The sequence below is a fragment of the Diplodia corticola genome, assembly GCF_001883845.1.
Source record: "Diplodia corticola strain CBS 112549 chromosome Unknown scaffold8, whole genome shotgun sequence".
Lineage (NCBI taxonomy): Eukaryota > Fungi > Ascomycota > Dothideomycetes > Botryosphaeriales > Botryosphaeriaceae > Diplodia > Diplodia corticola.
The window spans coordinates 111,426-135,419 of NW_017971487.1; the positions used below are offsets into that span (position 1 = coordinate 111,426).

The 23,994-nt window shown below is 58.1% G+C and overlaps 10 protein-coding genes across 10 annotated transcripts; 4 read left to right on the forward strand and 6 right to left on the reverse strand.

Moving 5' to 3' along the window:
* BKCO1_800042 (iron sulfur cluster assembly protein 1) lies at positions 1 to 554 on the reverse strand (the record flags this gene model as incomplete). Its single annotated transcript, XM_020279382.1, has 2 exons — positions 1 to 167; positions 230 to 554. The coding sequence occupies 2 exons, from the start codon at positions 552 to 554 to the stop codon at positions 1 to 3; spliced, it is 492 nt and encodes a 163-aa protein (XP_020133392.1).
* A 916-nt stretch (positions 555 to 1,470) lies between these two features.
* On the reverse strand, positions 1,471 to 4,021 carry BKCO1_800043 (ubiquitin thiolesterase; the record flags this gene model as incomplete). The annotated part of the gene is made up of 4 exons (XM_020279383.1): positions 1,471 to 1,615; positions 1,670 to 3,819; positions 3,880 to 3,947; positions 3,994 to 4,021. The coding sequence occupies 4 exons, from the start codon at positions 4,019 to 4,021 to the stop codon at positions 1,471 to 1,473; spliced, it is 2,391 nt and encodes a 796-aa protein (XP_020133235.1).
* Positions 4,022 to 5,250: 1,229 nt separating this feature from the next.
* BKCO1_800044 (berberine-like protein) lies at positions 5,251 to 6,753 on the forward strand (the record flags this gene model as incomplete). The annotated part of the gene is made up of 1 exon (XM_020279384.1): positions 5,251 to 6,753. The coding sequence occupies one exon, from the start codon at positions 5,251 to 5,253 to the stop codon at positions 6,751 to 6,753; it is 1,503 nt and encodes a 500-aa protein (XP_020133395.1).
* Positions 6,754 to 7,491: 738 nt separating this feature from the next.
* Positions 7,492 to 10,289, reverse strand: BKCO1_800045 (vacuolar transporter chaperone 4; the record flags this gene model as incomplete). The annotated part of the gene is made up of 4 exons (XM_020279385.1): positions 7,492 to 7,751; positions 7,854 to 9,576; positions 9,747 to 10,191; positions 10,285 to 10,289. The coding sequence occupies 4 exons, from the start codon at positions 10,287 to 10,289 to the stop codon at positions 7,492 to 7,494; spliced, it is 2,433 nt and encodes an 810-aa protein (XP_020133396.1).
* A 765-nt stretch (positions 10,290 to 11,054) lies between these two features.
* On the forward strand, positions 11,055 to 12,390 carry BKCO1_800046 (oxidoreductase; the record flags this gene model as incomplete). The annotated part of the gene is made up of 2 exons (XM_020279386.1): positions 11,055 to 11,652; positions 11,774 to 12,390. The coding sequence occupies 2 exons, from the start codon at positions 11,055 to 11,057 to the stop codon at positions 12,388 to 12,390; spliced, it is 1,215 nt and encodes a 404-aa protein (XP_020133393.1).
* A 1,828-nt stretch (positions 12,391 to 14,218) lies between these two features.
* Positions 14,219 to 15,729, forward strand: BKCO1_800047 (monocarboxylate permease-like protein; the record flags this gene model as incomplete). Its single annotated transcript, XM_020279387.1, has 2 exons — positions 14,219 to 14,656; positions 14,716 to 15,729. 2 exons carry the CDS (start codon positions 14,219 to 14,221, stop codon positions 15,727 to 15,729), a joined length of 1,452 nt encoding a protein of 483 aa, XP_020133394.1.
* Positions 15,730 to 16,215: 486 nt separating this feature from the next.
* BKCO1_800048 (ureidoglycolate hydrolase) lies at positions 16,216 to 17,445 on the reverse strand (the record flags this gene model as incomplete). Its single annotated transcript, XM_020279388.1, has 3 exons — positions 16,216 to 16,892; positions 16,992 to 17,235; positions 17,323 to 17,445. The coding sequence occupies 3 exons, from the start codon at positions 17,443 to 17,445 to the stop codon at positions 16,216 to 16,218; spliced, it is 1,044 nt and encodes a 347-aa protein (XP_020133391.1).
* A 712-nt stretch (positions 17,446 to 18,157) lies between these two features.
* Positions 18,158 to 20,205, reverse strand: BKCO1_800049 (replication factor-a protein; the record flags this gene model as incomplete). Its single annotated transcript, XM_020279389.1, has 5 exons — positions 18,158 to 18,272; positions 18,326 to 19,218; positions 19,268 to 19,823; positions 19,873 to 19,963; positions 20,019 to 20,205. The coding sequence occupies 5 exons, from the start codon at positions 20,203 to 20,205 to the stop codon at positions 18,158 to 18,160; spliced, it is 1,842 nt and encodes a 613-aa protein (XP_020133234.1).
* A 347-nt stretch (positions 20,206 to 20,552) lies between these two features.
* BKCO1_800050 (dienelactone hydrolase family protein) lies at positions 20,553 to 21,859 on the forward strand (the record flags this gene model as incomplete). The annotated part of the gene is made up of 8 exons (XM_020279391.1): positions 20,553 to 20,627; positions 20,675 to 20,702; positions 20,755 to 20,777; positions 20,828 to 20,854; positions 20,901 to 21,049; positions 21,107 to 21,483; positions 21,537 to 21,704; positions 21,765 to 21,859. 8 exons carry the CDS (start codon positions 20,553 to 20,555, stop codon positions 21,857 to 21,859), a joined length of 942 nt encoding a protein of 313 aa, XP_020133374.1.
* A 325-nt stretch (positions 21,860 to 22,184) lies between these two features.
* Positions 22,185 to 23,250, reverse strand: BKCO1_800051 (dna replication complex gins protein sld5; the record flags this gene model as incomplete). Its single annotated transcript, XM_020279392.1, has 3 exons — positions 22,185 to 22,547; positions 22,680 to 22,808; positions 23,071 to 23,250. The coding sequence occupies 3 exons, from the start codon at positions 23,248 to 23,250 to the stop codon at positions 22,185 to 22,187; spliced, it is 672 nt and encodes a 223-aa protein (XP_020133373.1).
* Positions 23,251 to 23,994: the final 744 nt, after the last annotated feature.

Genomic DNA, 23,994 nt, shown 5'->3' on the forward strand with positions numbered 1-23,994 from the left:
TTACACAGCAGTGGCCGTGTTAGGAGTCTCGGTGATGGTCTCAACCTCAACCTTGGGAAGCGGGGCGCCGGTGCCGCCGAGGTCCGTCGCGCGTGCCTTGGGGTTTTTCGAGTAATAGTTTTGGATCGCGCTCTTGATGGCATCCTCAGCGAGCATGCTGCAATGAACTACAGCAAGAGAAGTCCTGTTAGAAAGGGGAGAGTCGTGGTGGATGGGTGGGTGAACTCACGCTTCACGGGTGGCAAGCACAGCTCCTTGGCGATCTCGGTGTTCTTGATGCGAGCCGCCTGCTCAAGCGTCATGCCGCGCACCAGCTCCGTCAGGTAGCTGGAGCTGGCGATGGCGGAGCCGCAGCCAAACGTCTTGAACTTGACGTCGCTGATGGTGTTGTTGTTGGCGTCAACGCGGATCTGCAGCTTCATCACGTCGCCGCACGCCGGTGCGCCAACCAGGCCGGTACCCACGTCCGTGTCGCCCTTGGCCATCGATCCGACATTGCGAGGGCTGTTGTAGTGGTCGAGCAGTGCTGAGGATGTTAGCTTGGAGCCGATCATGGGAGGTGGGGGAACACGGGGTGTGTGACGGATGGTGGGGGGGGGGGGGGGGGGGGGGGGGGGGGGGGGGGGGGGGGGGGGGGGGGGGGGGGGGGGGGGGAGGTGCGTCGGCGAGCGGTGCAGCGGCGGGCGCGCTGTGACTGCAACCCTCACCAACGCATGGAGGCGGCGCGTGCAAAATGGCGCGATCGGGGAAACTTATCTTTCTCGTGGTAGCTCCGCCTGGCGTTGACGGCGACTGCAGGGGCTGCTGTCCGGAGCGGCGATGCGATCTGGGGTCTGGCGGCGGAAGTGAGGAGCTTGCTGGCCTGGGCCGGCACAGTGGCGATAGCTCTTCTGAACATGGTGGAGAGTGGTGCGAGGTGTTTGGTAGTGGCGGAGGTCAAAGTCTGTCGCAGTGCAAAGGCGAGTGGTGATGGGAAGTCAATGGGAGGTTGCGGAGGGTTGCGTTGCAGGTGCAGGTTCGAGGCGAAGATGGAGGTGCACGTCTTAGATTATTTGAGAATGACGCCCGGCGGCCGCTCGGCTCGCGGAGAAAGGCGGCCACTGCGGTCTCGGCCAGCGGGATTAAGTCATATCTCGGCTGTGGCGAATTATGCGCGTGCACAACCACGACCCGCCCCCGCGGCCGCGCTGCACGCACACATCGAGCCGCCAAATCGGGTGCTGTCCATTGCCCATGACGTCCCGATCAGCGCACCTATCACAGCCGCACACTTCATATGCTGCTGCACGCCTGTAGATGAGAACACTTGGATTCTACTCTGAGTTCGAGCGCTGAGCTCTGCATGCTGCACGCAACAATGCCGCCGCCCCTCTCAACCATGCACTTCTTTCCATGCCGCCATCTCTCCACCAATCCGTAACCATCATGCGCCGTATCTCATGCAATCGTCACCTTTTTCCTGCTGGCTGTTCACACGCGCCTGAAAAAGTAAACATACGCAAACTTCTTCATCTCGTCGATGTCCCCGGCCTTGGCCACCTTCTCGTCGTTGAACAGCACCCAAGATGGCTTGTCTTCGCCTGGGATTTGCTTCCGAATGAACGCAACATAGTGCCTGTTACACGTCAGTCCTGATAACCGAGCCGCACAACCGCCGCTAACGACTTACCCTGCGTGGATCGAGCTGCCCTTGTGGCAGACAATCGATTGCAACTGGAAGTTGGCAGGCAGCGAGCCCGAGCCAGGTTCCGTCTTCTCCTCCTTCGGGGCCGCGACTGCGGCATCCTCGTCCTCACCGAAGTCACCAGTCGCTTCGGGATGGTTGAAGAGCCAGTCGACCGCCCGCTCCATGTCTCCACCCGTCTCCTTGAGCGCTTGACGTGCCTGTGGGGCCGAAAATCCCATGGCGCCCAATGACTCTATTTTTTCTGGGTCGACCGCTCCCGCTCCGGCTGCGCCACCGCTTCCACCACTCAGGTCCACTGGCGTGTCGATATCCGGATCTTCCATGTGCCCGAACAGCCAGTTCGACGCAGCTTCAGGATCAGCATTGCCCGTGGCGTGCAACGCCTTCTCGCACCGTATCCGAGGGAAGCCCATCGCCTCAAGCATTCCCAAAGCAGCCTCGTTCGGAACAAACTTGCTCGAAGTATCGGCATCCGCATCCTCCGGTAGCTGCTCCTCGTCATCCTGGAGTCCGCGTGACTTATACGCGTCGAAGGGGATAGCCTCATCCCCAATGACTACTGGGACATCCAGCTTCGTCGGAACCCAGTTGACAAGCTCGAAGCGGCGCGCGTTGACTGCAAGCACCGAGGGGAATGTCTTGAACAAGCTCTGCTTCGTAAACCCGTCTTTGCTGCTGCACGCAGCGCACGTAAGCTCAACAACCTCAGAAGCAGTGAAGATGTCCAGGCACTCCTTCAGCGTGACGGGCTCAAACTCTTCCTTCTCAACTTCTTTGCCCTTCGCATCCGTAACTTCCATCTTGTCGTCCTTGGCGATCCTCCTAATAGGAACCGGGATGGAGATGTTTTCCATTTCATCCGTCCTGTAACGCACTTTCTTGCAGTTCAAGCACTGTAACTTTTGCTCCATGACGAAACGGAAGGCATCCACGGGATCCTTGAGGGGCGCAGGGTGAGGGGTGCGGGAGACCAATTTCAAGAGATGGAGCAGCAGCTCGAAGGAGTCCTGTTGCCTCATAGTAGAGAACTCAGCATGGCCCCGTCCGATAAGATGCTTGAACATTGCAGGTGCAAGACCCTTCTGGTGCGGCACTTCCGGAGTGTCTTCTGACGCGATAACATCGCTATCGGGCTTCGAGTAACGACCAGAGAGCAGACCGTCTGCAATCTTGCACAGCTGGGTCTCCAAGTCCTGCGCAGGATCGTTTGCCGGAGCAGGCGTATCCTTGGGATGGTAGTAGCGGTCCTGGAACTCGGGGATTGCGAACAGAGCCTGCAAGACACTAGCAAGGTAGCAGCTGTTTCCGAGATTCTTGAGCCCCGTAAAACCAGGACCGAAAATGGGCTTCAATTCCTTGCCATCCTCGGTGGTCATGGAAAATTCCCACCGAAGATTCTGCTCAATCTGCATCTCCGTCAAGCTCTTTTCCGTCTTCTGCCGATCTGCGATATTGATACCCCAGTGTGACAGGTGGGCAGTCAGCTCCGGGTCGACGCGCTCCTCGTTGCAGGTGTAGCAGTAAATGTCGGCGGTGCCATCGGCCGTCAGAGAGCCAAGCTTGACCGCCACCGGATGGGTGGTGGCGTCGCTGTGTGCCAGACCATGAGAGTTTCCACCAACGCCGCCGTACTGCGCACGCCCACAGCCAAGATTGCCGCAGGTCAAGCACAACCAGAGGTTCTCCTTGAGATCGCACATGGAGCAATGGCCCAAGTCTTGCGACTCGATCTTCTTGGCAGGCTCCTGCTCCAAACATAGAGTATGCTCGCAAGGGATCATCTCCTGCTCCCAAGCCTTGACCTCCTCCTGACGCGCAAAAGTATTCGCCTTCAACACAGCGTCGACCACGTCGAGCAGCTTGCCCGCGGTCTTGTCGATGTCATCCACACCACACTCGAAACACTTGACGCGTGTCGTGGTATCGTAGCGGTCCTCTTCGGTTTCGGCGGCGATGGCGAGCTTCGTCATTTTCTGGGGCGGCTCGTCCCGTTTGACCTTCTTGCGAGTGCGGCGAATGTTGAGCACGAGAGGGTGCTTGCGGGACTCATAGTGGAGGCGGGAATGGTTGCGGTCGCCTGTGCAACCGCCGTTGAAGCAGTAGAGGCAGACATCGAGGCCAGAGGGATTGTCCTAGTGCGCACAGGTCAGCAGGGGCTTGCAGCAGGTAAGTAGCGGCAGCTGCGAACTCACAATGGAGTCAAAGCACTGGGTGCAGTCCTCGCGGTAGACCGACTGGCTAGGGCCCGGGGCGCGAAGCTCTGGCTCGGTCAGTTTGGAGCCGGTTTTTCGAGGCGCGAAGCTTACCAGGAGCGTTGACGTGCAGACAAGCCATGTTGTTCACAGCCTGAGGAGAGGAAGGAGCTGTGGTGAGCTTGGGAGCGAGAAGGTGAGGCGTATGACTGCGGCACGGTGGTGCCTGCCGAAATCGCGGGCCCGGCGTTTGCGCGGGGCGGCAGCCCAAGGGAAGCTTCGCCGCCGATGACCTCACACAGTCCAGGTCCAGCCGTCGCAAAGACCTGACATCTCATCATCACCCTTGGCCCAACGACAACCTCCCATGGATGGACTAGATGCAAACGTCTAAAAGTATCCGCCCCGCCTGCCACGTGCTGCCAGCCGGCGCAGCGGTTCTCCAAGCCGGCCACCGTATTTCCATCACAGTTTTCCCGTGGAGAGCGCTGCCACCTCAGTCATCACACAAGTCCATCTCCACGGGAAGCAAAAACGGATGGCGTCCCGGCTGGCCGGCGGGCAGGTAGGTGGCTCACCGCCCGGCGCCTCCCCAAGCCGCCGGTGCTTCCTCCGGATTAATCCACCTCGAGACTTTTTGTCCAGACTCCCGCCATCATTCACCTGACTCCTTCCTGTAACACCTGGGCGCTGTTTCATTTCTTGCCCGCGAGTTTCTTACTCTTCGCCCCGTATTGCCCTACCTTCCTAACGTTGCCTAAGGCCCGGCGCGGTCCAAGCCTCAACAGTGGCGTCAGTCAGGCCTCCACTGAGTAATAGTTAGGACTGCAGCTCAAGCAACAATAACGCTGCTGCTAAGTTATGCACCGGCGTCGATGGGGCGCACGCGTTTGGCCTCACTATAGTGTTCCCTTGTGATCCGGATGCCTCCTTATTAGTGACGCTAAAAGGAGCCCGGATATCCCACCGGCCTTGGCAGGCGTTGGCGCTGGCTTGCCATGAGTCGCATTGCCGAAACAGATTCGTATTCTGTTGCAAGCGAACCAAACATCTGTTTCTTGAATCGGCGCAGATACCCGCAGTCAAGCTATGTTCTCATGGTAGAGCCCTGAGATTGCCCTCCTTCTTGGCAGGGCGTGGATATATTATACCACCAATCAGCCTTTCACTAGTAAAACGTACTGGCCATCGCCTACTCATGTTAGTAAACTCAAACCGTTGGCTCTCCACGTTAAACCCAGTCTCGTCGGGGCAGGTTCCGGGACGACCGGAAATGGCAAGTCATTGTTTTGATATAAAGAGCGCGTACCAGGCCACCTCTTTCGATAGCTCAGCATCGTCCGCTCCTTGCAGCATTCAGACCCCGCAGCCATGGATTCCCCACTTTCGTTTAAGCGTGTTCTTGTTCAGTCACTCCTTCTCCTAGCCCCTACCCTTGCTGTCGCGCAAGACTCCAAGGCTGCCGACCTTCAGTCATGCCTGGCTGCTGCCGGAGTCGAGAATGCCATTGAAGCCTCTGGGACCTGGGCAAACGCCACTGCTGCGTTCCAGAAGCGTATCAACCCCGCCCCCGCCGCCGTCGCTTTTCCGCAGGATCGGAACCAAGTGGCCGCCTCGCTGAGCTGTGCCAGGAACGCCTCTGTGAAGGTCTCTCAACTGGGCGGCAGCCATTCCTTTGCGGGCTTCGGCTTCGGTGATCCCGGCAACCTTGTTGTCAGCCTAGCTGCTTTCAACCAGGTCAGCTATGACGAGGCCAGCCAGGAACTGACCTTTGGAGGTGGCAGCAGGGTTGGACCTGCTGCAACCTACTTGTGGGAAAACTATGGCAGGCATTTCCCCCACGTCCGCTCCGGCCACGTCGGTCTCGTTGGCTCTTCCATCGGTGGTGGCTTCGGCACCACTTCCCGCTTCCTCGGTACTCCGATGGATAACATCGTTGGTGTGGAATACATGCTCTACAACGGAACCATTGTCAGTGGCCGTGAGGGCTCTGATCTTCTCTGGGCAGCGCACGGAGCTGGCTCGTCGTACGGTGTCATCCTGTCCATGACCACCAAGACTTGGAAGCCGGTTTACGACAAGGCCGTCAACTTCACCCTTTCCCTCGGCAACGTCAGCCTCGATGTCGGCACCAAAGCCCTCATCGCCATCCAGGAATACGCCATCAACGACGCTCCCGACGAGCTTGCCCTCCGCTGGGGCCTGACCGCTCCCCCCTTCGCCGGCACCGGCTACTTCTACGGCAACCCCGCCGAGTTCGACAGCCTGCTGCAGCCCCTCCTCGACCGCCTCCCGGCCAACGCCTCCCTCACAAAGACCGAGCTGGACTTCTGGACCATGGAGCAGCAGACGACGGGCGGCATCGCGGCGCCCAACGGCGGCGCCCTCGGCGGCCGCGCCTTCTACACGCAGGCCCTGACCGTCACGACCGACGCCCCCCTGACGTACGACACGGCCTACACGCTCTACGAGAGCACCACCTACGCCTTCAACCGCACCGACCTGCGCAAGTCGGGCTTCCTCGACCTGTGGGGCGGCGTGTCGCGCGACGTGGCCGACGCCGACACGGCCTACGCGCACGGCGACAACCTGTGGCTCATCCGCTGGGACGCCAACGCCGCCGACGTCAACGCCTGGCCCGCCGACGGCGTCGAGTACCTCAAGAACCAGATGCTGCCCTTCGAGCAGGAGCTGCAGGCCGCCGGCACCGCCCTCCGCGGCTTCGCCAACTACCGTGACACGGCCCTCACCGAGGCCGAGTGGAGCGCCCGCCTGTACCCCGGCGGCAACTACGAGAGGCTCAAGGCCATCAAGGCCGCCGTCGACCCCGAGGCCTTGTTCTCGTCCAACTCGCAGAGCATCCCGCTGCCTTGATGACTGCGGTTGCTTCTGCTGTGGCTGTGTGGGGGCTGATTCTGGACGATGACCGGAAGAGTGAACGCCAGCCTTCCCTTCTTCTGTAGATAGTTCTTCTCGTCCCGTATAGCATATGTGAATATATCACGGAAAATTACATGATTCATGCTTATTGAGGATTATCTGGGTCGCGGTTTCGCTTGAAACTTCCAACCACAGGATGTATTGCGTTGCGTTCATGTGCCCAAAGACCGAAGCACCAGCTGGCCGATGATTTCTGCTCCCTTCCTTCTTTCACGCTGTTTAGTGCCCATTTCATGCGATTGTTAAGCCCACGTGAAATACAACCTTTATGTCAAGTCTCGGTGGGCTCCAAAAGACATGAGCCGACCTCCACAGGCAAAAATAGTAGCAACTGTCGGGACGTAGATATGTATCTTGAGAGCGTAAAGCTACATCTAGACATGCATGAAAAGATATCCCGTGATTGACCTAAACTTGATATGATTACAAGACAGGGAAAGAAATACGTATCTTATACATATGCCCAATATAACCTCCCACTAACGCACGAAATGCCCTTTTTTTTTCTCTCTTTTTTCAAACACAAGTACACGAACAACAACGGAAATGCACATATACAGCATCAACAGCGGCAAACGGCAACGATATCGACGATAAAAACAATACCCACCTACCACACAAAACCACCATCATCTCCTCATCGACCACACTCCATTCCTGATCCTTTCCCCATCAAGCATGCCCCTTCATCCCCCCATCCTTCAAGCCGCCATTCCACCCGGCCGGGTTGGCGATTCTAAAGCCGAAGCTGATGATCACCGCTACCAGCAAGCCTAGACACAGCGCCGTGGGACCGTATTTGTCGTGGTAGCGCACGGCGCGACGGTTGCGGATCTTGTCGACGCGCCACAGGTACAAGCCCATGGAATAGAAGAGCGAGAAGCAAGCGATGATGGTGAAGGCCCAGGCGGAGGCGAGAGCGATGCCGTCACCTAACACACATGTCTATGTTAGTGAAAAGAGACAGATGTGCAAAGAAAACAGACGGTGGAGAGAGAGAGAGAGAGAGAGAGAGAGAATATAAGACCCCTTACCGAAATTGAGCAGCGTAGCCGCGATACTGCCCAGGATGATGGAGAACTCAAGCCAACTCAAGAACGTGCGTTCAGCGGCGAAGAACACCTTCGGCTCCACGCGGACGGGCACGTGGATCCTCTTGCCCTTGGGCGCCTTGAACCGCTTCACCTCACCGGTGGCCTTCGGTATACCCAGGCTGGCTCCGACCTCGGGCATCGGCGTGCTGCGCGGGACGGGTTTGGCGCGCTGCAGGACGGACAGGATCCTCTCGCCAGCCGTGGAGACGGCGTGTTCGAGCTGCTTGCGGCGGTAATGCCAGCCGCCGACGCGGCGAGCCTCCTCGAGATCATCGCCGTCCTCGTCCTCGGAGTCGTACAGTGGATAGTCGTCTTCTGGACGGGGGCGTGCGGCGACGCGCTCCTCGATGTCAAGCTGGTTGCCTGTGGCCCCGTTCTGGTTCCCATTGGCGGCGCTTCCGTAATCGCGCCGCTGATCCAGGTCGTGCTGCTCCATGGCATCGCGCGCTGCACGCAACCGGCGGAAAGCTTCGTCGTCTTCTGGTGTACCTTCGGGCAAGCCAAGGTCGTCCTCCTCATCGCTCTCATCATCGTAGCCACCACCGCTGGTTGAGATGTCCGCACTCTGTCCAGGACGCTCGATTCCAAAGCGATGGCTGATAGGCTTACGGATGTCGACGTCCATCTGTGGCATCCAAAAAGGCAGCAGGTGGATACGTTGCGGCTGTAGTTTCGCAGTTCCGTGAATGAACTTGGAGAACTTGGGGACAGCCTCGACCAAGTGGCTTGAAGTGAGTTCTCGAATCCACTGCGGCGGCTCTTGACCCATTTGCGTTTGCAGCTTGACCTCCAGGACCGCATAGGGGAAGCGTTCCACATCTTCAGGCGGTAGCTGCGAGAAAGGATAGTCGATTCCAATGTCCATTCTGCGCCAGTTCTTGCCCGTACGGTTCCGACCGTCAAGGTTGTCCTCACGGGTCATGGTCAGCTCGGTATCCAGAGAAATGCGTACGCGAGCATCCCCGGGAAGCTGGAATGCTGTCCGGTTGTAGAAAGATCTAGTGACGGGGACCAGCTTGCGGGTAATGGTGCGGTACTGAATCTCCCGTGCCAGCTGCTCCAGGTCGGCAATCTCCTTCTCACTCTTCTTTCCCTCCTTGCGCATCTTTTCAAAGACCTGCTCGACAGTCATCTTTCCGGCCAGGAAAGCGTTGACATTCTTCTCCTTCAAAGCGAAACGCGCCTTCACGGACTTTTCACCAGTCCAATCCTCGCGATGGGTTTTTCTCTCGACGAAAATGGTATCCGTTTCCATGCCGCCATACCAACGGAGACGAATGGCCTCGGCGCCCTCGGTCTTCTTCAGACGGCCGGTGTAAAGCTCCCAGGTATCCGTGTTGTCGTAGTAGATGGAGGAAATAGCCGAGTCCTTGGGCTCAAACTCCTTGCTGGCATTGAAGACCAAAACCGGCAAATGCTTCAGGATGATGAGTTTCAGCTCCGTGATGTTGTCCTGGTGCACCCAGTATTTCGTTGTCTGACGGACGAAGTTCTGCTGGGATCCGCCGGCAGCGGCGTCACCTTTAATCGGGCTTCCGCGAGTGCGGACGAGATCGTAGAGCTTGGAGAGCTTGACGATGAAGTTGTCATAATTGTCTTTGAAAAATGGTTTGGCGCGCAGGCGGGCGGCGAACACGGGCTTGAGGTGCCATGAAGTAAGTTTCTACTAGCTCGTTAGTAGGCTAATCCTGCCGGTGCCTAACTGGCCGTTCCTGGGCAAGCCGCGCACGATTTGTCGGCCACCAATCCACAACCCCATGGCAAGCCTTGACAAGTGAAGGATCCGGCAGCGAGCATTGATCAGATCAGTCAAATGGCGGAGGGTCAACGTACATCATGCTTCTTGATGATCTTCTGGAAGCCGGTGTAGTTCAGCTGGGTGAACTTGGCCAGGTCGTGGACGTCGGCTATGATGTCGCTCAGATCCTCCTCGAGGGCCTCGAAGTCGTCCTCGGAGGGGGCATCGACGTTCTGGTTGCCATTGTTGGCCTGCTCTGCGCGCTGGATCACGTCGTTGACCTCCTTCTCCGACACCTTGATGCGGCGCACAATCTCGCCGCTCTTGACCTGCTGGAAGGTGTGGACCTTGTCGAGCTCCTGCTCCAGCTCGTGCACGAAGCGCTGCTCGTCCTTCTCGGTCCACTCGACGTGTCGCTCGCCGGTCTTGGCGACGGTGGAGCCATCGCTGGCTTTCTTGAGGCTCTCCTTGAGGTCGTCGTAGGAAATGTAGTAGTAGTACCAGTCCTTGATCAAGGAGGTGCGCAGCTGCTGGCCGAATCTGGGGAGCACGGCGTGGTCAGCCAAGAATCGTCAGGCGGCACGGCGATTGGCGAGAGCTGGGATGGTGGTGCAGGGTGGGTGGAGCGCGAACCTCATCCTGACGTGTCGAGGCTCCGGGCGGCGGAAAGCGTCGCAAAAAACGCAGCAATGGACGGCGACAGCGCAGCAGGGCAGCAGGGCAACAGGTCGGAGGCTCGGACGAAGGCAGAGAGTTTTGGCGCAGGTCAAACCGTCGAGCAGCCGCTAAGAAGACTGGGCGAAGGGTGCATCGCTGCGCCAGGCTGGGCCCAAGCTCTTGCGCCAGCACCGGCGAATCAGGCCCGCCGCTCGCGCACGTTTCGCCCTTCGCGTCCACTTTGCTACCCATTATTATTTTCTCGACGACGTCTGCTCCGCCGCACCGAGCCAAGACCGTCTGGCGTCAGCGGCCGGTGATGCACGGATGGCTCGCTCTCCACACCGTTGCCCCGCAGTTGCCCGTCACTCGCTGACGAATAGCACACCACTGCTCGACGCTATTGCGTTTCGAGTAGTTTTTGATTTCTAACAATCCTCCGTTTTGATGCCATTGCTTCAATCGTCTAGCGTGCCTCGCCGCTTTTGCTGTTTCCTACCGCTTACCCCTCTGCTTTGTCCAGGACTGCCGCTGCTTTTCAGGTGCTTACAGCTTGCTCGGTCAGAAGCCGCCGCTGCTTTTAAGTCCGCACCTCATACTATATAATTTCCAATCAGTAGCTCTTCCATTCCCACTTCAGTATCCCTCCCGACCATCGTCCAACTTACCAACTGCTCAATCCCTCGAAACCAAACTACTAATCACCACCACCACCATCAACCCAGCCAACCAATCAACCAACCGAAATGTCCCCCATCCGCGTCGGCTTCATCGGCCTCAGCGCCACAGGCAGCTGGGCCAGCTCCGCGCACCTGCCCTACCTCAAATCCAGCAGCAAATACCGCATCACCGCGCTCCTCAACTCGAGCGTCGACTCAGCCCGCGCCGCCATCGCCGCGCACGGCCTCGACCCCTCGACGACCAAAGCCTACGGCACGGCCGACGACCTCGCCGCGGCCGACGACGTCGACCTGGTCGTGTGCAGCGTGCGCGTCGACAAGCACTTTGCGCTGCTGCGGCCGCTGCTGGAGCGGGAGGGCGGCGCGTCGGCCGTCAAGGCCATCTACTGCGAGTGGCCGCTGGGCGCGAACCTGGCCGAGGCCGAGGAGCTGGCGGAGCTGGCGCGCGCGCGCGGCGTGCGCACCCTGGTCGGCTTGCAGGGCCGCCGCGCGCCCGTCGGGCTGAAGGTCAAGGAGCTGGTCGACGGCGGGAGGATCGGCGAGGTGCTGAGCGTGCATGTGGCGGGGAGCGCGTGGAACTTCGGCGCGGAGGACTGGAAGGAGGTCAAGTACTTGAACGAGAAGGAGACGGGTGGGAATATGGTGACGATTCATTTCTCACACTGTAGGCGCAGCTCTCACCCTTCTGATCCCTTCCCTGTGGTTTGCTGTTTGACGTTTTTTGCTTCTTCTTTCCTCCTAGATTGAGATCTGGTCTGGGAGACGTGCTTACGCTGTGGCCCTAGATTTCGACACGGTGACCCAGGCTGTCGGGCAGCTCTCGTCGTTCTCGTCCATCCTTGCGATCAAGCGGCCGACCATCCATCTACGAGACAAGCCCCTAGCCTACAAGCCCGGTCCTTCGGATCCACCCGTCGAGATCGTCGAAACCATCACTCGCGAGACAGCTGACCAGGTCCTGATCCAAGGTCGCCTGGCTTCTGGTGCGCTGATTTCTTACCACTTGCGCGGCGGACAGGAAGTCCCAGGCACGCCCGGCTCCGTATGGTCCATCTACGGTTCTACCGGCGAAATCAGAGTGACGACAGCGTCAGGATCGATCCACATCGGAGGGCCTGGACAGACACTTCAAGTCCACGACCACAAGACTGGCGAGGTCGAAACGGTCAGCATCGATGTCGGCGATGGATTTGACCAGGACGAGTATCCGTGGCCTTCAAGGAACATCGCGAGGCTGTATGAAGCGTTTGCGGAGGGCAGGGAGCACGAGTACGCTGATTGGGACGAGGCGATTGTCAGGCATCGGTTGATTGACGAGCTCTACTGGCGCGAAAAGAAGGGCAGCGGCCTCCTCCCGGCACAGTACGTCAGCGACACCTACGGCAACTCGCTGGAGCTGTAGTGTATGATGCGCCTGCGCGACAGGCTGACCATTGAAGGGTTACCCAGCTGGGTGGGGTTGGGTTCAAGGACCATCGGCCTGGCCATGGCCAGTGAGGAAGAGAACTTACGATTGCTAGTTAGCGGAGACTATGTCAGACGACAAGCAGCCAATACAATTTGGTTAAGGGAGCGGAGAAAAGACTGGCCCGGGTTTAATCGTGCTCTCAATCTCCAGTGCATGTGGCTCGGGTGATGTGCTCGACAATGATAGGCAAAAGTCGAGGTTGCTCGTGCACGGAGGCATTCCCGCCATTGCTTGGACACGGAGCCCGTCGCAGGTATAAAAGCAGAAGGCTGCCGCAGATGGAGAGGACCCGGGTAATTGGAGGCAGAGACTGGTCCCGGTTGGGAGGTTCTCCCGAAAAAAGAAGGCTGCGCGGGGTCGCACTGAGTAACAGGGAATGCTGAGCACGCTTGGCTTCGCGGACTTCTGGAAAAGCAACATGGCAGGCCAGTTTCAGCCAGCCCAGCCGGCATGGAGAGTCAATGACCTAATGTCTGGGCCTGCCTTTACCGGAGCGCCGGGAATGGATACGGCCTAGCAAGCGATGGAGTGCAGGAAAAGGAAAACGCCAGCAAGCAAGATCTCAATGGTTGACGCATAACAGATCGGATCGAGGCTCTGTCCTGTGGGAAACCGGGGGGTGCTCCGAGAGCGACCAGCACTGCAACCAGCCAGCCAGTCCCTCTGCGCGAGCGTGACCCAGACTGCGGCCAGCTGCGGTGCGGTCGCACAGATCTGACCCCGAACGCCTTCACGGGGCGGAACGATGCTGCACCTGACTGTAAGCGGACGAGGGGCGGGACCGAGGGGCAGGGCGGAGCAGTAGAGGCTCACGCGCACGGCGGCAGTAAGACTTCCCAATATCCTCATCAGGGTGCGGCATGCAAGGCGCGGACGGGCGACCGTTTTGCGGCGGCGCGAGTCGCGGGTTTCAGAGCGTTTCGGCGGCGTGCAGCAGCGGCGGCTGCACAACAATGCACAAAGGGGGGTGGCCTGTACCTGCGTGCACTGAATGGCTCGGTCGAGCAGGCGTGGCTGTCCTCAGAGAGGGCACAAGCAGGGCTCAAGCAGGGCTCAAGCAGGGCACAAGCAGGACACGGAGCCTGAAGCATCGAGTTGTGCATTCGCCGAGCCCGGTTGTGCTGTGTCTGGCGTCGGCCTCGGGCTGCGCAAAATGGCGAGCGCGAGGCTCCAAGCTCGCTCCAAGCTCCAGCAACACCACGCGCCAGCGAGCCAGCGAACGACGGCCTGCCATGGCGCGCCCGGCCCGCAGCCGCGCCCTGTCAGCGCCGCCTATCTCCAGACCCCGACACCGCACCGCATTTCAGCTCCGCGTCCCGCTCGGCCTCGTGACGACCATGCCATCATCGGTGCTGCATAAGCAGGAGCGGGCCGTGGCCGAGGCTGGCGTGGCGTCTTGCTTCTTCCTGTGTCCGCTAGCGCCTGGCTTGCAGCGAGGCCTGTCATTCGGCGTTAGCGGGTCTAGTCTGACGAGCCTCGCCGTTCGGGCGTCGGTTCATGCGAGTGCTGCGAAGACGGCGCCGCTGGCAGGCCGTCGGAGAAGGCGCCACCAGTGCGACGGCCTTGCAACTATATAACCACATGCCCGCCCCGTGCCCTGTCTCCAGGCATCTCTTATCACCACGCGCCACCGGGACGAAGCGCTTTCTTCACCCCGGCATCTGCTCCCTCCCGCCCTGGGCACACAAAGGCCACCCTTGCCTTTGTCCCAGCTTCCCCAATCCGGCCCCACGCGCCCGCTCCCATTCCTCCACCCGCCAGCATGGCTTCGACAACATCCCTCTCCCAGTCCTCCGCCTCGTCGGTCAAGGCAATGGAGCGCGAGTCCCAGCACAGCAATGTCCACGAAAAGCACAACCACCTCCACGACGCCGAGCCCGTGACCGACCACACCGAGGCCAACATCCTGCCCGCCGTCGAGAGCGAGCCCCAGTCCGAGAAGGTGCCCTATGGGGACGCCGAGAAGGGCGGTGCCCCTCCGGCCCCGCCAAACCCCATGGACCCCAAGAACTTCCCCGACGGCGGCCTTGACGCATGGCTGTGCGTGCTGGGCGGCTTCTGTGCCCTCTTCTGCAGCTTCGGCTGGATCAACTGCATCGGCGTCTTCCAGGAATACTACCAGACCCATCAGCTCAGCCAGTACTCTGCAAGCACCATCTCGTGGATCCCGTCGTGTGAAGCCTTCATGATGTTCTTTGGCGTAAGTCATCTCTCACTGCCCCACCTTCTCCGCGACTCCCTTACTGATCTCTGCCCCAGGGTCCCATCATCGGCAAGCTCTACGACAACTACGGTCCGCGCTGGATCCTTCTCGTCGGCAGCTTCCTGCACGTTTTCGGCTTGATGATGGCCAGTCTGTCATCGCAGTACTACCAATTCATCCTGTCTCAGGGAATTGTCTCGGCCATGGGTGCAAGCGCCATCTTTTACCCAGCCATGTCCACCAATGCGACCTGGTTCTTCCGCCGTCGCGCGCTTGCCTTTGGCCTCATGGCTGCCGGCTCGTCCATCGGCGGTGTCTGCTTCCCCATCATGGTCTCGCACCTCATTCCCCAGGTCGGCTTCCCCTGGACCATGCGCATCTGCGCCTTTCTGATCCTCTTCCTTATGATCATTGCGAACTTGACCATAAAATCGCGCATCCCGCCCATGCCCAAGCCGCTGGCCCCCATGGAGTTCGTGCTACCCTTCAAGGAGATGCCCTTCCTCTTCCTGACCATCGGCTCCTTCCTCTTCTTCATGGGCATGTTCCTCCCCATCAACTACCTGATCGTGCAAGCCACCGCCGAAGGCATGTCCGTCCGGCTGGCCGGCTACCTCATCCCCATCCTCAACGCGCTTTCCCTCTTCGGGCGTGTCCTGCCCGGCTACATCGGCGACAAGGTCGGCCGCTACAACGTGATGCTGGTGCTCTGCTCGCTGACGGCCGTGCTCGACCTGGCGCTGTGGATCCCGGCCTCGGGCAACGCCGCGCTCATCGTCTTCGCCGCCGCCTACGGCTTCGGCAGCGGTGCCTTCGTCTCCATGGCGCCCGCCCTCATCGCCCAGATCTCCGACGTGCGCAAGATCGGCGTCCGCTCCGGCGCCATGTTCGCCGTCATCAGCATCGCCGCCCTCGTCTCCAACCCCATCGCCGGCGCCATCGTCCAGGCCGAGAACGGCAGCTTCACCGGCCTCCAGATCTTCTGCGGCGTCATGCAGATTGCCGGCGCCGTCTTCATCTTCTTCAGCAGGACGGCGCTGGTGGGTTTGAAGTTGAACGTCAAGGTCTGAGCTGTCGGGATTTTTCTTCTACTTCGCGAAACCAAAACTACTTACCACTTACATCTATTTAATGCTTTTGATGGGCGGCTGTTTTTGCTTGGCGGCGCCGTTCCCTCGATGGCCTCACACTGACGAGACGATTATAAAAAAGATTGGTAGACGCGGGAGATGGAAGAATGGAAAGGTCCGTCTGGAACGACCTCGTTATTGGTTATGCCTTTCCCTACCGAGATATCCTGTAAATCTTCTCTTTTGAAGTACGACATATATAACGATTTAACTCTGATCATCTATGAGGTGAAGGCCATTTGAGCCTTTGTAGTGAGAAGCACGTTGCCTATCAAAGAATGACTGGAATCGAATGGCTCTCTCGATGTTAAATACTATACGCTCTAAAAATCCATAGTTGCAAGGTCTTACCAAGCCAGCCACCTGCTCGCTCCTCTACCAACTCACCACACACGCACGCACCGTCAAACACCGCCAGCACCCTCATCAAAACCCCTCCCCAAGCATCACCGTCTCCCCGCCACTCCCATACCACAACGCGCCCCTCCTACAATCCAACCCCTTCCCCTCGCCCACCACCCACTCGCCCCCCTCCTTAATCCCCTGCCCGGCCGCCTGATCCTCCCTCGGCCAAAACTCCCTCCTCAACCACCCATTCACCTCCTCAATCCTCTCCACCAACGCCCTCACCTTCCCCGCATCCACCTGCGCCCCCTCCCCCTCCTCGCCCCCGACCGCAAAATCCCCCCCACGAATGAACCGCGCGACCGTCAGATGCGCGCTCGGCACGACGTAGCGGCTGCCGACCTCGACGCCGGCCGCCGTCGCCCGCGCGCACAGGTCGCGGCGCAGGTGGTGGTACGTGTAGGCGTCGGCGTCGGGGGCGCGCTCGCGGCCCCCCGCGTCGCGCCCGTCGACGAGCCCTTCGCCGTGCGCGGCGGGCACGAAGCTGAGGGCGATGGCGGAGGCGTCGAAGCCGAGGAGGGGCCGCACGAGGCGGGCGCGGTGGCGCGGCGGGGAGGAGGAAGGGTGGTTGGCGAGCGAGGAGAGGGCGCCGCCGTGGTGCAGTTGGGCGACGAGGGCGTCGATGGCGGAGGGGGTGCGCGAGTGCGCGATTTCGAGGGCCGTCATGTGGAGGGAGGTTTGGGGCATGAGCCAGAGGTCTGGTTTGGGGGGGGAGGGGTTTGGTTAGAGTCGGGGGTTTGGTGGGTTGAGGCGGGGGGAGAAGATGTTGAGGGAAGGAAAAGAAAATGGGGACTTACTGGGAACGACGTCCTTCAGCTTGTCCTGGCATGCCTTCACCAGCGCTTTGACTTTGGGTGGCGGCCGCGCCCAGAATACGAGGCAGTTCCTCGTGTCGACATAGCCTGGCTCGATGCTTGGATCCTCCAGGCGCAGCAGAATCGGATCGATCATGACGCCGGCAAAGTCGGGGGAGAGGAGCTTCTCTTTCTGCGTAGCATTGCGGGCTTCGCGGTGGGTGGAATAGCGGGTCTGGATCTCCTTCTACAGGGGGTGGTGAGCGGGATACTTCAAGCGCACAGACGGGGTGCGTATGGTAGAAGGTGAAGCATGCTGGTACTGGAGACCTACTGGATCATCTTTCGACATGACTATGAGAGCATCGTAGGGGTTTTCAAAGGCACTCAGGTCGACTCCGCTGAAGTCATCGTAGGCGGGGGTCACCGTCCTGGCAGGGGCGTGTGGTGTTTCCATACTTGTGACCTGTCGTACTGAGCACAATCAGATTACCGTTCAGAGAGGAGACCGAGAGCCAGGACAATAGCGGATCACCTCTTGAGAAGAACCCTAGTCGATTCGTAGAAGTTTGTGAACACCCCTCGAAAAGGGAGGCACGTGTCTGGGCCGCGGATTGGTCTATTTGTGCGTTCTGACGTACTGTGATGGCTTCAGTGAGGTGTTATCATAGGCATGGATACCGGCGCTTACACTCGACGATCACCAACTCCTTAGGCAGGGGCGTGTTTCCGGGATGAGGTTTCGGCGAGGCTGGCTGTGAAGACCGGGGGATCTGTCGCTAGCCCAGGTGCACGAGCCACTATTTTTAGCATGGGGCAGGGGCATGGCACAAGCCTCCCGACACTGTGTATTGCAGAATATGCATTGTATCGCTGAATGAAGACGGAACTACAGCTGCAGGAAGAACTAGAACCCGAGTGAATCTGCTTATAGTCGTTGTTCCTCTAGCAAAGCACATGCCTTAGTATAAGCGCACTGCTAACCCAGCCATACCTGCCTTTTCTAACCATGCACACGACACGGTCTATCTTATGCGACTCTGGAGCGTGTACATGTATCCCTCTAACGCCAGGTCCTATTGGAATTCTCCCGAGAAGAGAAGAAATGCGAATGCCACCAGAAAAAGAAAAGCCTCCAAATGCCACTCCCGAGCAAGAACAGTCGCCCGTTAGTTGACAAACAAGCTGTCGTCATTGATTTGGTATTTCTTGATCGTGTCGATGAGCGCTGCACACTCCCTCTGGAAGTTGAGCTTTGTGGCGCTGCTGACCTGGTAGCGGACCCTGCGCACATGTTAGACACTAATGCGGCAGTGCGCTTATCACAGTTGACATACCTCTGTGTGTCCTGGTAGGTTTCCATCTTCGCCTTGACGTTGAAGATGAAAGTCTGGCACGTCGCATCGAAGAACGTTTGGTCGAATTGGGCTTGAGTATCCTCGTTTTCCCTCAGCTCCCACAACTCATTTGCCGACATGCCCATGAAGACTCTGCCTGAATCGTCGAAACAGCTGAGCCACAGCTGTCCGGTGTGATCGCTAACGTTGCACGACATGATATAACGGTATTCGGGTGCTGGATGCGTCTTGTCACACTTCTCGCACCTCCATTCACCGGGGTTGATCTCAACAACTTTCTTGGAGCAGTTTGGGCTCGCACAGGCCGGGTACGCAAAGTTGTCGTGCTTGACGTACACAATTGTGGCCTTCAGGTCGAAGTACTGTGGTACCTCCGACATGCCAAGCTGCTCGTCCTGCACCTGGGCGATAGTCTTGAGCTTTTTGGCCCTGCCGGCACCACCGGCAGCTTGCTGGTGCGACATGAAGCTATCGTTGCGGCCATTCGCGTCAAACCAGCCCTTCAGTTTGTGTGCCTCATCCATGTCCGGATCAATGGACATGGAGCCAGAGCTCAACAAGCTCAAGCTGCGGCCACCAAAGTCTGACACCTTGGCGCCCTTGAATGCGATGATGGACTCGGGAGGGGCATCAAACTTTTGAGCGGTAGGACCCCAAATAGTCAGGCGCACCGAGTGCATGCTGTCGTCCACAATGGTCAACTCTCTCTTCTGGAACGGCTTGCTGCTGCTCTTTGAGATGACCTCAGAAAGCTCGCCAACATCCTTGAGAACGCCAATCGTGTCGATGGCTGTGTTGGGTTCCACTTCCTGGAGGTCACCAATGCTGGTGAAGTTGTAGCGGGGTTGGGGGACACTGTCGGGATCGTCGGCCTACTAGAGTTAGCATTTCGCCAAAGAAATAGCTTGCTATTGAACATACCGGCTCGACTATGGAGTCGTTGTTGAAGGTGAGCTCGTAGTCGTTGTTGACGTTCGAAAACTGCCTCTTTGCCAGTTGAACTTTGCAATTCGAAATGTAATAGACGCCGCCCTCTCTGAATTGATCATAGAGCAGATCGCACTGTTCCTTGAAGCCAGTGGCCCTGATTTCGCCACTCTCGTCCATCAGACTCACGCTGAAGAGCTTCCCCTCACCATTCTTGTTGTGCCAAGTCTTGATATCACTCTTCTGCACACAGCGCGCCTTCATTGTCCACTTGTGTGTGTATGGGGATATCGCCTCGATTGGGTATAATTGAGCGAGGCCTGCGGGAGGCCCACTGCGGGAGGGAAGCGTTGACAGCTGCTGCTGCGGCTGTTCGCGCTTGACGGGCTTGTTGCCGTAGAAGCCGCCGCCGCCGATTTCCGCGGGCTGTTCAGTTTTTGGTTCAACTTTGGGTGCAGGGTTGCTGTTGGCCTCCAGAGCGACAGGAACGCCCAACTTCTCGAGATCTCCGTACTGGGGAAGGACTTCGAGTTCAATAACGACAAGGATCCTGGACAGAAGTTAGCTAGCGCGCCGTTGTATCACAATAGAGTACTTACTTTCGGTCCTTGATGATCTGCGGTTGAAAACTCTTCAGGCGCACCATATCATTCTTCTTCATTTGACCGCTCGTGATGATGTGATTCATCTCTGGGGAAGCGTATGTCAGCCTGGACTGCCGACACAGCCGAGGAGGAAAACCTACGCTGGGCAAGCATGCTCTGAATGAAGTTGTCCATGTCGCTGAGCACGATGCGGTACCTCTCCTCGCCAGCCTTGTTATCCATGTGCTTGATCTGCACACACTGCAGAATCGGCTCGCCGACAGCTTCAGGGCCCCGCTCGAAGATATCGCGGAGGGACCCGCGGGAAATGTCTGCCTCGGCCGACATGATGCGTTCGCGATGACCAGTGTCCTACTGTAGCGGGAAAACGCTGGCAATTGGAGGGGACAGAGGGTGGAGAGGGCGAAAGGTGTAGGGTGGCGGGGCCAGGTGTAGGTGATGACGGACGGATAAACGAAGCGCGTGGATTAGAGGCAGACGCGTCGAAGGCGCGTCGGCGTGTGCGGACGAAATTAGGGTCCGTGCTTCCAGGCAGCTGCCAAGCCCGGACGTCGACCCCGCTCCGCCCCGCCGCATGGACCCTGACGGGCGCAGTCGTCACTGCCCTTGCCGTCACGGACGTTCATTGTCTCTCGCATCCCATACCTCACAGTCCTTTGAAACCTACCTGAGCCATGGCCGATCAAGACGTTGCAACCAGAGCGCCCGAGAGCGACGCCCAAGAGGACTCTCCGCAACCCACCATGACCGTACGTTTTCCTCACTCTTACCCGCCCCACAGCTAACAGCCTGGTAGGAGCACTGCGCCAGTGATCGACCCACCCGTACGTAGCTCTCCATCGTAGGCCGAGCGCGCAAGCACTGATCGCAAAGCAGCTGCTGGAGAAACTCCGACCGGGGTAAGCCTTTGCAGAGGATCAGAGACCCGGCCTAAGCTCACCAGTCGCAGGAGATTACCAAGCTCAATGGCGTAGACGTATGTCCACAGCCATGTCCAATTTGAGCAAGCCTAAAAAAGTTAGGTCTACATCGCGAAACCCAGCGACTATCCCCATTCGCCCTCGAAGCTTCTCCTGCTTCTTACAGGCGGAACCGGCATCAACTCGACAAACAACCAGCTCCAGGCGGACAAGTATGCGAGAGAGGGGTTCCTCGTGGTAATGCCAGACCAGTACGCCCGCCGCTGTAATCGCAGGTATCAAACAACTCGTGGCTAAACCGATGCTAGGTTCGAGGGCGATCCAGCGCCGAATGCCACCATGCCTGCCAATGAGCAGCCAAGCTTTATTGAACAACTCAAGCTTGGTTTCGCCCAGACAACCAAGACTTTTATGCTGGACATGTGGCTTGCTCGACACACTCCCGAGAAAGTGCTCCCAACTCTACACAAAGTCATCGAGGGTGCCAAGGAGGAGTTCGCTGATGCCATCGCGAATGGCGGAGGCATATACGGCGTTGGGTACTGCTTCGGTGCCAGATACATTCTCATCCTCGCTGGCAAGCACTCTGATACGGTTTCCTGGGGTCAAGAAAGCAAGCCGGAAGACGTGGAAAGTGGCGTGGTGGAGAAAGGCCCTGAAATCAAGGTTGGCGCTATCGCTCACCGTAAGTGCTTGGATTCCTTTCACTCGATTGACGCAATTGCTAAAAACAATTAGCTACTGCAATGACCAAGGAAGAACTAGCAGCTATTACAGTCCCTGTCTCGCTGGCTCTCGTGGACAATGACCCTGTATTCCCAGACGAGCTCGCCACAGCCGGAAAGGAAGCGCTTGAGAAGAACGGTGTTGAGCACGAGATCAAGACCTACTCTGGCGTCCCTCACGGTATGCCTTACCAGCTGGCCCTATACCAGTCCTCTTATATGCTAACCATGATCACTTCAGGCTTCGCTGTGCTTGGAGACTACGAGGACCCTAAAGTCACTTCCGAGCAACAAATCGCCTATGGACAAATGCTTGGCTGGCTTCAGGCGCACTGAGGGCATGGGTATGTGTCATTCTTTCACCGCCATGTCGCGACCCAATCTTTCTTCGATTAGCTTAGTATCCATTAGCTTCCACTGAATCTTTTGTCTGCCGTGCGTGTTCAATTATACGCTTGGGAATCGGACATAAGAAAGTATGAAGAATGGTAAATGGACAGCAGCAAATCGCTGGTCCAAAACCTGATAGCCCATCGCTGATTGCACTGTATCCGTGTCATGTGATGCCTCCTGTGTCTGTACCGTGAACGCCACCCATGCAAAATTTTAACCCTTTTCTTCACCCAAGGCACTGGAAAACACAACCGGGCAAACCTTACTCTTATATCAGTTCCACGTCTCCTGCCAATACACGCTCCCTCACGACCCTCCATCTCACTACTAGTACATCACCCCTCCTCATCTCCTCCTCTCGATCTTCCTCGACCCCGCCAATACTGACTACACCAACATCTCTCAGCACTCTGCAAAACACTGCAGTGTCCAGATCCGGCGCGTCAATCATGCTTATACCGCCAGCCTTGTCGTCCAGACGTTGTAACTGGGACGGAAAGGAGGAGAGGAAAGATGCCGCGTAATGTCGCGAAAGTAGCGCCTGGTGTTGTTCGAGATATTGGCGCTCTGGTAATGACAGATAGGCAAGGGTTTCAGGTGTTGTGAGGATGTGAAGGGGGTACTTGTCGATCTAGTTGAATCATTGAACATCGAGATTATTATTAGCATGTTCATTCATCGACTTCCTGCCCTTTCTTCACATGCCGCCCGCCCCAAGGACGTGGGATCCGTGGGGCCCGTGGCGGAACGCCAAGAAACGTACCTTTGCTATTCTCGCGCGCAAGAATGATCTAATCAGGAATTTGAACCGCTCCAACTCGGTTTGGTAGAGTATGAGTCGGAAGTTCGTTTTCGGGTCCATATTACCCGTCTGCTCCTCGACGAGTTCAATCTGTAGTTTGCCGGCAACGCCGTTTGCAGTTAGCCTCCCGTTTCCAGCCACACCATGAAGTTCTTCATGACTCCTACATCCCTCCCTCGTTCCCCCCCCCCCTCCTTCAACGAAGGGACCTCTCTTCTCTTAACCGTTTACGGACCACAATCCCCACGGCAACGGGACCAACCAAAAAACATCTGAAGCAGAAGATGGCCAGAGCGGTCCAGAAAGCCCGGGAGAAGAGAAAGGGGAGGGAGAGAAAAAAAAAAGTACGTACCTGCCTTCTCACCCTCTCCAGCATGCGCTCCATCAACGCATCCGGGTACGGTAGTATCTCCGGTGCCACGCGCTCCGTGACCCAGAGGCGGGTCAATTCCTGCAGGTCGCGCGCCGCTTGCTCCTGTTGCTGCGCGGGCGAGTCGCGCGACACCTCGGCGAGGATGTCGTCGATGTCCATTGTTTGCTTGGGGAGGGCAGGTATTTTAATTGTCCGAGCGATGACCGTCCTTCCTTCTTTTGTAATCTCTCTGTATGCCACTTGTTTTTGCGCCCTCGGTTGATTTGGGATAGGTTGCGGGGTGTAATTCTTCCTGTGCGATCGTTCTTGGGGTCGGTCTTTGGAAGTGGTATAGTCAAGGTCAAGGTTGCCTTGCCCCGGCTGGCGGAAGGGCGGTGGACGGCGGGGAGCTGTAAAGGTTGGCGTGGCGTAGCCTGGTTGTCGCCCCAATGGAATGTAGTGAATCCGGGTATGATGCTAGCCGCGGGTGAGTGCAGGGTGACCACGCGTGCAAAGGGGAGCGACCAAGGCTAAAAAGGTTCTGAGGGAGATGGGTGCGAATACCAATGACGCGCGCTGGGGCCGACGACGCGATTGGTGCGGTGCGACGCGCGGGCGGAGGTGGGGCGGACGCGTTCCGCTCAACGCAACCAGCAGCATTGAAAAGTCATGCCTCATCCATCAGGCATCAGCCCTCGAGCAACCCTGTCAATGCCATCACGTGCAGAGAGGGTCAGAAGGAATCAGTTTCCAAATGTTTTTGTGCATTTGATCTTTCTAGCGACAACGGGGGACATTTCCTGCCGTAGTAGTAGGTATCCCACAACTTCCACCAAGAAATGGTCGACTTCTCCAAATCCACACCTAATTATGCCGACCGTTGGCGAACGCAAACCACTACTCTGGGTATTGCCTCCTATCCCC